Consider the following 16,541-nt stretch of genomic DNA (forward strand, 5'->3'; position numbering starts at 1 on the left):
AGGAAGGAAGGAAGGAAGGAAGGGAGGGAGGGAGGAAGGAAGGAAGGAAGGAAGGAAGGAAGGAAGGAAGGAAGGGAAAGAAAGAAAAACAGATTTCTGTTAATCATTTTAAATTAGTGAGGTGCGGGGATTGTATTCCAGATGTAAAATGTTGTATGGACTTTCAGGTGAGATCACTGTATTATTAGTTTTAATTAACTGTTTTCCTTTGTTAAATGAAACTCTTCCTAAAGTGGGAGTGATTTGTAGGTGCCATAGAAAAACAACACATATCAATAAACTAAAAGTATAAAAATGGTGGGGAAAGGCCTCCTAATTTGGGAAGGCAGCACTGTGATAAGTGGATAACGTGGCTAATAATAGGGAGCTGGTGGTACAAGTGAGTCATACAGTGGGTCTAGGAGGAGGCTGGCACATATTATGTGGCATGCTTTGGAAATGGCCGGGAAGTGATGTGGATGCCTCTTTCTGAGTAACATCAGCTAAAGGCTTTCCTAACAGAGCTCAGAGTCCCACAGGCAGAGTATATGTTTCCGAGAGAGAGAAATGAAGAAGGTCAGAACATCTGTGGCATGGTTTAGAAAAAATTCAGCCAATAAACATTAATTAAGTTCCTACTATGTGCCAGGCACTGTGCTAAGCACTGGGAGAAGAAAAAGAGACAAAAGATATTTCTTGCCCTCAAGGAGCTCATAAAATGGGTGACAAAAAATTTGGAACAGCCATTGTGGGTAGTATCATGGAGTCCATCAGAAAAAGATGCTAGTCTTGAAGCAGTATGGGCCCAAATTGAGAATGGAAAACATTAATTTGTAATGAATCCTGTCAGCCCAGATATATGCTTTTTTTTTTCTTCTAGTAGTTTTTCACAGCTGAGTAGGAATGTAGATCATAAGCAATAGAAGGAATCTAGAGTTGAAGACTGGAAAAATGAGTGGTAATAGGAAAATGAGACAAGGCATTGAAGGGTTGAGGGCAGTGTAAAGTGGAATTGATTAACTACAGAGTGGAGATTTCTATGGGAGGAAAGTGAGGCCAGAGGAGAGTGACTAACAGGGGGAAACATAGGGGTAGAATGACTAGACCTTGCTGTGAGGTTGAAGACTGGTTTTAGAAAGAACAAGGTACAGGGCGAACTGGAAGGAAAGGAGGTTATGGTCAGATACTGTAAGTGTGGATTTAGGGTAAATCAAGGATCACTAAACACTCATCTTGGAAGGAGACTGGAAGCCAACCCCATGGAACTCTGAGAGAATTCTGTTTGGGAGGAGCCAACAGCAAGAGGAGTTTGGAGAATTCTGAAGGTCCTCAACTATCACTTCTCTCCTGATCAGATGAGGAACTGGGGGTGGGGTTCTTTAGTTGGGAGGTTTGGATGGTGGGGTATATCCTAAGTAAATTGGGTTCCTCTGTACTTTTATGTATGTCTATTGGGACATCACAAATACCAACAAAGAAGACATTGAGGGGCAGCTGGGTAGCTCAGTGGAGTGAGAACCAGGCCTAGAGACAGGAGGTCCTAGGTTCAAACCCGGCCTCAGCCACTTCCCAGCTGTGTGACCTTGGGCAAGTCACTTGACCCCCATTGCCCACCCTTACCAATCTTCCACCTATGAGACAATACACCGAAGTACAAGGGTTTAAAAAAAAAAAAAGAAGAAGAAGACATTGAACAGCCATTCTCCAATTTGGCTGGAGAGGCCGAACTTCTCTGGGAGCGGGCTTTGAATGAGGGGGAATCCCTTCCCTGATCCTGCCTGAATCCATTGATCCTGTTACTCCCCTTTGATATTAGTTTAGAAATATTTGATAGGAGACTGTAGAGGGAAGAGAGAGTTAGCTACTGTGACCAAGTCACAGAAGTCCAGAGCTGCTCTCTTGGGGAGAAAGCATAGAGTAGTTCATCCTTTCCCTTCTTCCTTGATTTTCCTATACCTTTTCTCCTTGTACCCTGAATTTAATTTATCCTTTAATAAACCCCTGATAGCTTGATACTTAGAGTCTGGAGCAGTTACACTGAGGTGGGAGGTGACTGAGGGGAAGACCATTACCTAACTCCATCTTGAGGGGTAAAGCTACTTATACTTGGGAGTTGGAGGAGGCTTGTGTCAACATGGCTGGCTCTGGGGTGAGATCCCATCCATTAAGGTCACAACTGAACCCCAACACCTTCCTTCAACATCCCCATTATAGTTTTGCCAGTTTGGGAAGCTCATTGAGTACATTCCCTCATAGGTCTTCCCTGGGGTGTGGGTGAGTGAATAGCTGATCTGGCCCATTGAAAGGTAACAAGGGGGGAGTCTAGATACTCACCCCATACAATACAGAAGTTCTGGATTGTTAAAGTGGAACACTGTGGTTGATGATGGGAATCAGTGGTCTTATTTTCTCTGTGTGTGGCTAAGTCAGGGTGGCAGGGCAGATCATAGAAATTGTTATGGAAATGGATAGTCTGCAAGGGTATTTTAGTCTAGACCCTCAAGGGTAAGGGCAAGATTTGAAGTAGAAAGGAAGATCATGAGAGAGGTAAACCTGAGAAAGGAGGCAGAGTGACTGGGAAGACAGCAGTCCCCTGGATCCTTTACACTTATGTGGAGTGAACTTTAGAGGAGGAGAGGTTACTGAGCGAAGGGAGGTAGAGGGAAAGTGTGGAAGTGAGGAAAAAGAAACTTGCCTATAAAGTGGGGAGTGGCTGGATAACCTCTAAGGTTCCCAACAGCTCCTAAATTCTTGTAATTTGGCTTTTTCCCCTGGACAAGGCATAACTAAGCCATTGCCATAATAGTAAAATCAGTCAGTACAACTCTTATTCTTGATCAGAACTTGAAATTTGGTGGTAGCACTGGTACAGGATGATGTCCTATGGCCAGTGGAACAAAGATGGAACTAACTTTGGAAAAGTTACTTGATTTCTCAGCAGTAAAACCATTTAATACCATGTTTGTTCCCCAGATATGTCTAGTCAGACTCAGAGCTTTAACTAGCAATGGAATATATGGGGCTTTGTCCCAGGCTACAGAAATCAAAGTTGGTCCATACTACATACAAGGTAAATGCTGTCTTCTGGACCTGCTATCTCCCTCAATGCCATGCAGCACCCAGTTGCACACCTGAGTCACTGCCACCATTAGGGTTCAAAGGTTCTTCCTCTCCAACCCTTGTGGGAGCAAAGACCAGCAAAAATCACCTTCAGATGAATTTGGCCCAGGCCCAGGCCCAGGTATAACGAGGATAGTTCCAGTTATACCTTCAATGGTGTTTGTGATGTTTCTGCAGGTATTTCACATAGACTCCTTGACCAACTCATCTGAAGATAAGCCTCTTTTTATTTCCCTGCCTATTGGGGAATGTCAGGATGTCAGTTGGGCACCCAAAGAGGCAGCCAGGTTAATAGTGCTGCATGAAGATAGAAGAACCAGACAATTGTCTATCACCACTTTTGATATGTCATTGAAACCATGCAGGAATAAAGTGGAAATTCTGGGTAAGCCTCACCCTTTCCTCAAACTGTATGCTTTACCCCTGATCACAAGTAAAAGATTTATACTTTTCTTTCACTAATGAAAAAATACATACTATGTACTAGAGAGAAAAGAACCCTGCCTTAGGAAGCAGGGACTTGGATTCTAGTATGGAATGTGCCAGGAATTAGCTGCCTAACCCTTGGCACATCACTATTTCTCTGAGCCTCAATTTCTCCTTGGGTAAAATGGAAAGTTTTAATTAAATGAACTTGCATCCCTCCTAGCTCTATGATTCTATAAGTTGATTTAGTAGACTGCCTGAAAAAAAATGGGGCAGTTAGGTGGTTCAGCGGATAGAGAGCCAAGCCTGGAGATGAGAGGTCCTGGGTTCAGATTTGGTCTTGGGCATTTCCTGGGCGGGGCAGCTGGGTGACTCAGTGGATTGAGAGCCAGGCCTAGAGACTGGAGGTCCTAGGTTCAAGTCCGGCCTCGGACACTTCCAGCTGTGTGACCTTGGGCAAGTCACTTGACCCCTATTGCCCACCCTTACCACTCCTGGGCCAAGGACGGTCCCTAGCCAGGATGAAAAAGGAGGAGGGTTGGGCGTGGGGCTAGCAACCCCACCCTGTAAAAACTACATCTGCTAAAGAAACTGCAACCTAAAAGTAGGGGCAGCTGGGCTAGCTCAGTGGATTGAGAGCCAGGCCTAGAGACGAAAGGTCCTAGGTTCAAATCCGGGCTCAGACACTTCCCAGCTGGGTGACCCTGAGCGACTGCGTGACCCATTGCCTACTGGTTGTGGCCCTATGCTCCTAGAATGGAGTCCCAGGATAAAAAAAAAATTTCCTGGGCAAGTCACTTAATCCCACTGCCTAGCCCTTACCACTCTTCTGCCCTGAAACTGATATTTATTATCAATTCTAAGGCAAAAGGTAAGGGTTTACAAAAAAAAAAAAAAAAAAAAAAAAAAGATTTTGTTGCAATTAGCCAAAAAATCTGCATTCGCATCCTTCTATTGCAACCATACATGCTCAACTAAGAATCTCCCCAAACCAAAATCCATTACAAACATATATATTGAATCAAAAGAAATGTCTACATTAGCCATGTTTATTAGTTGTTCTAGGACTGACAATTTTTAAATGCCCAAAGCTTTAGCTACAATAGTGAGATATTTGTCATTTTTGTGTTTTGCTTTTGTTTTTGTTTTTTATGAGAAAAGCACAACAGGTGGCAAATTTCATAGTGCCAGAGTTCAGTAGGAGGCCTCATATCCTGGAAAGCCATGGTGCCGACATCATTCTTCTAGGATGTGGATCAGAGCTAATCATCTTTTCACTGACTGGCAGCCTGTTGGCATCCTTTCAAGACCATCACCAGTCAATCACATCTATATGGGTGGTATGATTATTCAGGTACTCAACTATCATTCTCCCTTTTCTTTTTTAATCTTGGGTAAAGTCACTCTTCCTCTCTTCTCGTTTTAAGGACCGTTTCCGTGTTATCACCTCCTCCTGGGACATCTCTCTACGAGTATACACATGGAAAAGGGAAAAGAACACCGTTGTTCTGAAGAGCTGCTATCACTTACTGGGGGGATCTCACATGTGGTCCTGGTAATTTTTCACTGTCTATTTCCCCATCTAGAAAATGGGTGCTAACTTTAAAAACTACCTATCAAAATTGATGTGAAGATAAGATGATAAGAGCTTTGAAAAATTTTAAATGTGGGCACCTAGATGGTTTAGGGCAAACTATAGCCCGAGGGCCAGATGAGGCCGCTGAAATGTTCTATCTAGCTGAGACATTATTCTTAATCTGACAAATACGAGTAGGATGCAATACAATGAAACTTCAAAAGAGTTGCCTTAGAAACAGACTGACAGAGGAGCATTTCCTTTCCTTTGACCCCCTCTTTAAAAAGTTTGCCCATCACTGGCTTAGGGGATTGAGAGCCAGACCCAGAGACAGGAAGTCCTAGAGTGAAATCTGGCCTCAGACACTTCCCAACTGGGTGACCCTGGGCAAGTCCCTTAGCCCCAGTTGCTTAGCCCTTACAGCTCGTCTGCTTGGAACCAATATACAGTATTGATTATAAGACAGAAGGTAAGAGTTAGAAAAAATTTAAATGTCCTAGAAATGTAAATGTATTACTAATAACCATTTCCAAAGCACTCTAGGGTTTCCTTGGTGTCTATTCTTGTGGGTTCAGCTTGGATAGCAAGGTCAGTATTTGCCAAAAAAACACACAAAAAAAAAACAAAAAAAGGATTCAATTATGCAAGGTGATGCAGACCTCAGGGCAGACACCCTAGGAGACCTAATGGCTTTGAGGGGGATAATTAAAATTCACTGTTTCCTACCTTTATTCCCACATTTATTGAGATGTAACCTGGGGCACTTTTGTGTTTGGTTCAGGTGCCCTTTACAGCAACTTCAAGGAAATGCTTTCAATTATTTGGAGGCTTTGGAATTTTGTTGCATTGAATTTTGCTTAAAGTAGGGATCCCCTAGGAAAAGGAACAAGATCTTGTAAGAGGGCTTGGGATCACTTCATGGGTTTTCATATAAACCTTGAAATTTCAGTTCTTTGGAACTCTTCATTTTGATACTCTGAAGCATTGTGGAATGCTGTTTTTCATTTGAATGAATGCCACCTTAGTTTCTGAACCAGTGAACCTTACAAATTCAATAGAAAGCAGGCCTTTGTTTGGCAAAGATCCAGTGAGTGAGTGCTCCTTGGCATTTTAGTGCCTAAGATTGGATGTAGAAAGTATAAAAGGGTTTGATTGCCACTTAGTCTGAAACATCCCAATAATGCTTTCTTATTCCCCATAGCCTCTTGGATTCTCAAAAATCTCACATTTAGTGGCCCAGGTAGCCACCAAGGGCCAAGAATTCTTTGGAAAGATGAAATTGTCTTTAGAGACGTGACTCACTCCAAAGGGTCATTAGTAACACTAAACTCTTGTTCCCTGGTTTTCATTTACGAACATTTTCTCTTTTCTTCCTGTAGTGGACTCGGAGAAGTGGCATGTGACAACATAAGCATCGTGGCTGTGGAGTCCAAAAAAAACGGCAAAAGTCTTTTAAGGACATATTCCTTTAATCTCTAACATATGTAAGATGATAATGGTTATAAATAATGTTGTCTCTCCGTTCTGCCTTTAGAAAAGAACATTAAAAATTATAAAACTTTTGACCAATAATTGGAAGGCAAGTAGTGATGACATTCACTTAACAAATATTTGCTTTCGTAGTATATCTAAGGCTCTAAAACTTTCTAATAGAGAATGTAAAGAGTTACATAGTTATAACTCCATAGCTTGTGTAGACAAGAGTTACTTAAGCATGTACCTATGTGGTTGATCTTGGGCATTTTTTTTCTTCATTTTAATCTGAATCTATACAAATTGGACATTTAAAAGTATGTAACATGATAAATGCCTTCCATTTTAAGGGCTAGATCTAGTATTCATTGAGATCCGTATGCAAACTCAGCATTCCCTTCTTCTATCAGGCAATGGATATTTCAATTACTGGAGGTTCTTTTTGTTAAGGGAAAGAACAACTGGCCATTACCCACTTTAAAAGAGTTTACTAAGCATGTTAATGTGACTGTTCCAACTGCCTCACTCCAGTACATTTACCAAACACTTGACCCACAAAGTTGCCTAGGTATTGTAAGTGATGCATTTTCGCTGCCAAGTTCTCTTTAAAGTGCCTGGGAATGGAGCCTGTCTTCTGATTTCTCCTTGCAAGTATTTTCCTAATCCCATTTAATATGAAAGCAGCCCAGGAATGGAAGAGTTTGAATGTGAGCAGCAATGATGTTTATATGTAAAGGTAGGCTTCCTCTTGGCCAAGAAGAGCCTGATGCTTTTTCTCTTCTTTAGGTTAAATTTAACTCCTAAAGCTCTCTGTCACTACTTTCCTCCCTCTCCACCCTCCCTCCCCCCCCCCCAAGATATTTCTTTAGTATATTGCATAAAACAGCATTATTCCATTCTCAGTAAGACATAGTGTGAGTAGCTTTTCTAGGCCGAGGGATTGGCTTACATGTATATATATTTACACAGTTCTTCTGTAGGACAGCAAGTTAAACTGTAAGGTTTACCATTGCTGGTTTTCTCAGCACTGGAATAATGTTCATTTTGGTTGTCACATAGGTCTCCTTCAGTTGTCTTTACTTAATTATTCTCATCTCCTATCTGTGGCTCTGTCCTGGCCCTTCTTTTCTGTCTTGCTTGACGAGCTCATCTCCATACAGATTATATACCGTCTTATTCAGATCTGTATATCTGGTCCTAAGATCTCACCTGAGTTACATACAGATCCAAATCACCAACTGCTTCTTAGATGTTCAAAGTGAATTCCCCAAAGCAGCTCAAGCACTTGTAAACTTTCTTTCCCTCTCAGACCTTCCTATCTCCCCTGCTTTCCCTTTACCTATGAGAGTGCCCCCATATTCCTGTTCCCCAGGTATCAAATCTGTTCAGTGGTTTTTAACTTTTACTTCTCATCTCTTTTCCACTCATGCAACTACCACCCCTTGGAGAGACCTCTCATCTTTACTAAATACAGGGGTTGGTAAACTACAACCTGCTTGGCCCTCTGTTTTTGTAGGGTCTATGTGAAGTTAGAAAAGGTCTAACATTTTAAAATAAAGTTATTGCATTTAAGAATGTAAAAACCCATTCTTAGTTTGCAGGCTATACAAAAATGAACTATTGGGGGAAAGGGAGTTTGCTAATTCCCATAAACTGGTCTTCCTGCCATGCTTCTCCCCATTCCAACCTCTCTTCCACACAAGTCATCATCACCTCATTCACAAACTGCAGTGGTTCCCTATTGCTTTTCAGGATCAAATAATATAAACTTCCCGAGTCAGCATTTAAAGAGCTTATAACCTTAGACTCTTAGCTTCCCTGACTTCAACAAATCCCTGACTGCAAGAGACTATTCAGTTCTCCCAGCCCCCCAGTTGCTTTATCTAATTTTATCTTCCATGTATATAGTTATTTACAAGTCTCCATTAGAACTGCCTGAGCAGACTATTCTTGCCTCACTTTGTATCACCAGTGTTTAGTACTGTCCCTAAAATGCAGTAAGTACTTAATAAATGACTGACATTTTGAAAACACTGGAGGGGCTGTAACTCCAAAAAAAAAATCAATATGTTAACTCTTATGAGCGAGTGGGCCCTGGAAAGCTTCTCAGTCCAAATTATTCGACAATAAAGACCTTACATATATTAGTGACAATGGATTTATGTACTTCTAGGACTGAGGTAGTCAACACAATGTTGGGCATCATCAGGAAAGGAAGCAGAAACTAAGGATCATCCTGTTGTGTGAAATAGTGCTCTCTTAACTCAAAAACTCTGAAGATGTAAAAAAACTGGGAAAAGGCAGTCAGAGATGAACACTTCTTGAAAGACCTAAAAAGACAACTCTAGATTTAATAGGGGTAGAGTACATGAGAAAAAAAGCAGTCATATCAAGAGAGAGCAAGCCTGGATTTGTCAATCAAATTCTAGTAGGTACAAAGAATAGGAATTCCTCAATATTTAAAGTAAGGCAGAGATGTGCTTTGGGGAAACAGAACTACCATTTCACTTTGTAGGTAAAGTACCGGTACTTACACAGAAATAAAAACAAATGCCTGTGATGAAAATGTTTAGCTGACATCAGGAATATTTACATAGGGCTCAGCAGTCAGATCATTGTGCTGGCATTTTTCTTTTCCTTTTTAAGAAAGCTACATTGATTATGGTACTGAAGTACAGTGGATGGAATATTATAATGGGGAGTTAGAAAGACCTGGGTTTAAATTCTAATGGTAGCTGAAACCATGAGCAAATCACAACCTAGCCAAATCTCACTTTCCGAAATTTTAAAATCCAGATTAATGTATGGTTTCTAATTCAGGATTATAACAGAGCTTAAAAGGAAAAAAAGTACTATGCCACTTTCTTTTCTAATTGTGTATTCCCAATTCATTGATCTGATCTATATTTTGCTATAAGCATTTAGATTCAAATTTTCCTCTAATTATCGTATCTTACAGGTTTTGGTATGTTGTCTTATCATTCTCCTTAATAAAATTATCCATTCTTTGTTAGTCTCCAATTAATTTTTACTCTATTCTATGGTCCCTTGTTTTTATTGCATTGTGGTCCAAAAAAGGCATATTTAATATTTCTGCTTTTCTGCAAAGGTTTTTGTACTCTATGTGGTCAATTTTTTAGAAAGACCCTTACCTTCTGTCTTAGAATCAATACCAAGTATTGGTTCCAAGGCAGAATGGTAAAGGCTAGGCAATTGGGATTAAGTACACCAAGTGCCTTGGCCCAGAGTCAGACAGTTAAGAAGTTTGTCATAGGCCAGATTTGAACCCAGCAGCATTGATCACTAGGCCTGGGCCTCTACCATCTGAACCTGCTAGCCACCCTCATGGTCAATTTTTGTAAAGGTATGTACCACTGAGAAAAAGGTATATTCCTTTCTATTCCCATTCAGTTCTCTCTAGATAGCTATCAAATTTAGCTTACCTAAGATTCTGTTCATCTTTGACTTCCATTTTTTGGTTAGTTTTATCTAATTCTGAGGGATAGGTTGAAGTTCCCCATTATTAGTTTTGCTACTTAGACCTGTAACTCATTTAGCTTTTCCTTTAAAATCTGGATGCTGTTACTTAGTGCATATAGCTCTAGATTGCTAATGTTTCACTATCTGTGGTACCATAACATTTCCGTTTATCTCTTAATGAAATGTTTTATAACTGAGATCATGGTCGCCTTTTTTTTTTTTTTTTTTTTTTTGGCACTTGCATCAGCTGAAGCAGTATATTCTGCTCCAGCAGTCTTTATTTTTACTCTCATTTTAAAATGTTCGTGTAAACAACGTATTGTTGGGTTTTGGCTTTGAATACATTTGGTTGTTTTATGGGCGAGTTCATCCCATTCAGTTACAATTACATTATGCATCCTCTTTATTCTATTTTCCTTGTTTGTCCTTCTCTGCCTTTTTATCCTATTCTTCCTCAGAAGTCTTAATTTCTTCTTACCACTAGCTCCCTCATCTGTACTCGAGTCCCTCTCTGGCCCTTCTGGTGGTCCTTTCCCCTCCTATTTTATAATGCAGGTCTATACACCCTTCTTAGAGGGCCCCGCCCCACCCCACCCCCATCCTCTCATTTGTGTTGCTCTTTGACCCAGACCTGAATGGTAGTTCTAGCACTACCTGTCCTCTACCCACCCCTCTCCACTGTAACAGCTCTTTCCATTCAGTTTATACAAATTGTTCCATACTACCTTTCTACTATATTTTAACATCAGTTGGTCTTCTCTATATATGCTCTTTCAAACTATCCAAGAATTTTTATCACTCTTAAATGTTACAGATAACATTTTCCCATATAAGTAAACTGTTAGACTTTATTGAATCCCTTAAAGTTGGATCTTTCATGTTACCTTGTTTTATTCTTATAGATCAAATTTTCTACTCAGTTCCGATTTCTTTCTCAATAGCTGAAAGTTCTTTAATTCATCATTCTTCCCCCGCCATGAAGAGTTATATTCAGCTTTTTAACTTTTAATGCTATATCATTATCCAATCTTTTTCAAGGTGGAAATGGAACTCCAGTTGTTGACATAAGATTTTAGTACTACTTAAGGAAAAACATTACACTTAATATTGGACAAGTTGAAAACAGGTAATCTCAGCAACCCCTATTTTATTTGATACGTTAATGGCTAACCCCTATCATCCTGTGATCAATTCCATCACATTAGGTACATTTTAAAGAGAAACATGCTTTCTGGATTCTCTAATTTCCTTTACCAGCTCATCTAACTTGTCACAAGAAATGCTATTACTATCAAAAATGAGCTTTTTGGGATCTTTAAATAGTACTTTCTATCTATAATTTAGTGTCTCAAAACAACATAATATTGGGAAGAGTGGCATTAATCCCAAACAATATATTTGTTTCACATAAGACATATTACTAAATAGCTGGGTAAATCACTCTAATGTCCCAGGAATTCTCCCGTTTCCTGTTTACCCACCTGTAAACTCAGGAGCTGGATGTGAAATTTCCTGTGTTAGGAAAATCCTCAGACAGCATCCCATACCACTGAAATCATTAATCTAATTTCATTGAGCCCCCTCCCCACCCCTGCAAAAGTCACCAAACATGATACACCTGAATTAGTTTATGCATTTCTGTAAATCTTGAAGTAGAGCTCTTGTGGATGAAGCACACAAAAAAGCAGATTTGGAACAGATTTTTATTTGCTGTTAGCTCATTCTTCCCTACATATAAGCATAAGTTCATAGTAAGCAAACTAATAAAATAGCAGTTAACATGAAATCTTGTTGGGAAGAAACTAAATTAAATCAAACATCCCTGATCTTTTTTATAAATCTTATAAAACTCAACAGATATTTAAAAGCCCAACAAATTAGAAAATTGTAGTTATATCTACTCTAAGGAAGTAAAAATAGGGAAAGCTGACTCTAAGAACATCTATTCCAATCTATATCACTGAAAAGGGTTCTAAGCAGTCTATCATTAAAAAATTTTCTAAATGTCTTAAAAACATAATTTTTAGCATTAATTTCCCCTCTACTAGTAAAATAATCATTTATAGAATTATCTTGAGTAATGAAGTTCAACATTCTGATAGTCTGAGGAAAACCTCAATATTTCAAAGAGGCAATTTATAGGTCCAACATAAAAAAACCAGAATTAAACAGTATTATTATGAAACATCCAGGCATAACATTAAAAACCCAGATTACGTGAACATATATACCCCACTAATGATAAACACACTGGCCTTCAAAGCAAGTAAGTTTTTATTACAACTAAACAGATTTTTGGTTTAAATCCATCTTGTGACATCAAATGCCATTTTTATATAGTTGTGCTCATACTTATAGTATCTAAATAAATTCAGTAATGATTTTTAAGGAATCATAATAATTGCAGCTTTTGTAACCAAAACTTTGTTACTTTTAAAACATATCACTAATTATATACGTGTGCTCATTGTATATAGCTCCATTTTCTCCCCTTACCCCCATTTAACATGTAGACATCTACTTAAATTGAGCCAACAGGTTCCGTTGTAATAATAGAGCCCTAAGAAAGGCAGCAGGTTGTATAGTTAACTCCTTGTGGGCAAAATCCCTGCCCTAAAACTATGCAACCTACTACCTCTTCCTAGGAGCCCATTCATTCTTCTGTAGTTCTTCTATTTGGCAGCTGCACTGTGAACCAACCCGTTAGCTTAGGCCACATTTGTAATATTTAGTTCCTGAAATTAGCAATTATTCCTTCCATTCATACTGTTCTTAAGACTACAAACATTTACACTTATTAAATTTATGTAATTATTTTAAACCAAATGCTCAAGAATGTTAAAAAGCAAATAATTCAAGCACACTAGGCAATATTGTAAACATATATAGCACCACCTAATATATCTAGTTCAGAGAACATGCCCCATGTAAGCCTTTTAAAAGAAATTAAGATTGGAGCAATGAAGCAAAAATTAGTACCTCAAACACACCAATTTTCCTGCATAACTCAATGTTGCTACATTTTGTAGACAATTCTAAAACTTAAACTGCATTGTATTCTTTAGCATATTGGCCCATGATAAACTTTCAATAGCCAATTATGCTAATGGTATCTAGGTGATCAGTTTGAAAACCTAACTCCTAACATCTTAACTCATCAAATAAAATTATTTGTAGGACAAAGTGTCTGCAGAATCATAGAAATTTAAACAAGCATTACTAAGATTTTCCTAGTCTTCATTGGAAAATAAAATACCAGAGAAGGTGCTCTGTTTTCTTTATATTGATCTTTATAGATCTGGACAAGGAAACATAACAAATTCTCATTTCAAATTTGTACCAATGTGCTTGGAATTCTGAGCTTTCCTCCTAAAGTAAGAAACAGCAAATGTTCTGTCGTCCCAGGCACATGAAGATTTGGGGAAGACTGGAGAACAGGGTGATCTTTATGACTTCAGTACATATCAAATGAAAGAGCAAGATGTATTTCTGCCATGAGAGGCCACAGCCATTTTTCACAAGATTCAGTACCTCCTCTTTGACTGGGAGCATGCCATCTCTTTCAGAAGTTGTAAGGTTAGTTCTCAAACAAATGGAAATGGAATCAAAAAAGCATTAGCATCCATTTATACTTCAAGAGATTAGAAACAAGGAACTTGTGTTGTGCTTGGTCAGAAGAATGAATATAAGTATCTATACTTTGGAGCTGAAAGTTGCAATGGCTCCTCTTGGAATTCACTTCTAAGGTTTTATAAAGTTCACAAAAACAAACATCCAACAAATATAAATATTTATGCCAAAGCCTTTAAAGGTTAAATGGTTGGACAAAATAATTATGTGCAAGAATATACCAATACAATAATATAATCAATAAGCATAAAGTAAATATAATGTACATATTTGCACATACAGAGAGTAAAAAATTGACCAGAGCTCTTTAAAATGCAATATTCTTCCAGAACATCACTGCCAATACAAGAAAATGCAATAGTAGTAAGTTTTTACATTACCACCAGAGCACTACAAAATGGACATTTTCTGAGAGCCCACATATGAACTGGTAATGGAATCTATGCAAAGAATCAATGAGGCTTCCTAAGTATTCATAGATAAATGGATAAATTTGCCTGTAGAAGGAATCAAACTTTGTAGTTATACCTCAACTGGTTTTTAAAAAATAGAAATGGAATAGGAAATAAGTCCAACTGAAACATATTAGGCTCAAGTATGTAGTTCTATAGTAAATAAGAAATAGTAAAATATTTACTTTGCTAGTAATACAAATAACATAATAGCACAAGAAATCATAGTGGATTATATCTATGTAGCCATTCATGACTATAATAGCTTGTGTAATTCATGACCTAATGTCAATCTTTAAAATGATTTAACACTCCAAGAGTTATAAAATATATAAAAGAGACTAATACAGTACACTTTGAGTATAAAAATCAATTTTTAGAGCTGGAAGGGATCTCAGGCACGTCCTAAGTCTAATTCTATTTTCCTAATGAAAACGAAATGTACATAATTAGGAGAACTGGGTTGAGGAACCCAGGTCTCCTTTACAATCTCTTACTTATAAATTTGAGAGTATAAAATATGAATACAAAGGATATGAAGTTTCTAAATAAGAAAGGTATAAATGACCACATGAAAATATGGTTGAAGTCATTGATAAGAGAAACGAGGTAAAATAAGTTTCAAACAACTTATACCTAGCAAAATGGCAAAGATAGTAGATAAGTATACTGATACACTCCAAAGTATAAAGTGTATTTCAATTTGGAATTATTTAAGAAAAGTGATTATAATCAGAGAGAAATAAATGCCCAATATATTACTGAATATTCATAGTGACACTGTTAGCAAAAACTACAAACAAGGTGAGTTTGGGTTGAGGAATGTTCAGAAAACTATAGCATATCTATGGCATGTAATAGATATTTTATGTAACTTTTTTTTTATGTTATGAAATTATGAATGTAAGAAATTCAGAGGAATATGGGAAAGTCTACAAATTGATACAGGTAGAAATAGGAAAACCCAAGAGAATATACACAACTAAAACAATTTAAACAAAAATAACTACTATTACACATAACATTTCAGTTTTTCACAAAACACTTTAAATATGGGAAGTTAATTCTTGATTAATGAAAAAACTAATGAAGATCCAGAAAACAAATAACACAACACCTTTCTTTGTGGGAGATAGGCACAGTGATACTACTAGAGATGATTGTAGTATATAGCATTAGATATATATTGGATCCTATTGTTTATTTGGTTTTTCTTTGTCACAAGCAAGAGTTCAATAGAGGTGGTAGTGGTGATGGTATGTACATGTGTGTGTAGGGATTGAAATGATTGAATGTAAATTAAGGCATCACAAAGTGAAGTAAAACCAGAAGAACACTGTATACAGTAACAGAAATATTATACAATGAACTGTTAAAGACTAAACTATTACCAGCAAAGTAAGGTTCCAAGATAACCTCAAGGGACTCATGATGAAATATGCTATCCAATCAAAAGAGCAACTGCTGGAGTCTAATTGCAGATCAAAACATGCCATCTTTATTTCCTTCATGGATTTTTTAATGTATATGTGATATGTGTCTTCTTTCATAGCATGAGGAATATAGAATTATGTATTGCATGAAAGCACTGTTATAATGTAAATTAGACTATTTACCACCTGGGAGAGGGGAAGGAGGGAGAATCTGAATCACAAAATGTCAGAAAACAATTGTCAAAAATTGTTTCTACATGTAATTGAAAAAAAATTAAAAATAAAAGAGACATCAATAAAATATATTGAGAGTAAAATCACCATTATAAATGCTTATAAAAGCTCAAAGGGAAAAATAGTCTTGTCCTTTGAAAGTACCAAGAAAGCAAAAAACTTTAACAAACAGCAATAGAAACAACTTTCTAGAGGTATAAAGAACACTTTTTGTAAATTACCTTTCAGGTTAAGCTACAGAGTTTGCATGGAGTCTATTGTCAACTTCTTTAGAAATAATATACTTGGAAATCTGTAACAAAAAGGTTTAAGAACCCAAATAGTTTAATTTATGAAAACAAGTAATAAGGAAAAACTTCAAGAAACAAAGAAAAAGCTAGTTCATTGTGCTAAATAAAAGCTCAGATTCAGGATTCAAATATGGCAAAGTCTTGCTATCCCTGCTACATTTGGTAAGATTACAAAGCATGTAGGATGTGTAGTGGGAGCAAGTACTTTCGAAGACTACTGAATGCAGAATAACTTTAGGTGCATGTCCTGGATGCAGACTGAGATTGTAACACAAACATACATCTCCTTGCTCCTGTGAAGGCCTATAATTTTATATCTTTATTAATTCCTTTTGTTTGTATCAAGCTTCTTAATTTTTTGAAATGTAGCCAGATTGCTCAATATTTAGAAATGTACCATAAATGAAGAAAAACTGAATGGGTTGCATGCTTGTTTAAATCCTGGCAA

At 37.6% G+C, this 16,541-nt stretch overlaps 1 protein-coding gene across 1 annotated transcript in view; it reads left to right on the top strand.

The window, feature by feature from the left end:
- FBXW12 (F-box and WD repeat domain containing 12) overlaps positions 1-6,670 on the top strand; it is a 33,014-nt gene extending 26,344 nt beyond the window's left edge. The window contains exons 7-10 of the mRNA XM_044670425.1: positions 3,277-3,484; positions 4,687-4,865; positions 4,953-5,080; positions 6,481-6,670. Coding sequence (XP_044526360.1) covers positions 3,277-3,484; positions 4,687-4,865; positions 4,953-5,080; positions 6,481-6,580 — 615 coding nt within the window. The 3' untranslated portion in view covers positions 6,581-6,670. The remainder of the gene's footprint in view (positions 1-3,276; positions 3,485-4,686; positions 4,866-4,952; positions 5,081-6,480) is intronic.
- The last annotated feature ends 9,871 nt before the right edge of the window (positions 6,671-16,541 follow it).

The sequence above is a fragment of the Gracilinanus agilis genome, chromosome 1, assembly GCF_016433145.1.
Source record: "Gracilinanus agilis isolate LMUSP501 chromosome 1, AgileGrace, whole genome shotgun sequence".
NCBI lineage: Eukaryota > Metazoa > Chordata > Mammalia > Didelphimorphia > Didelphidae > Gracilinanus > Gracilinanus agilis.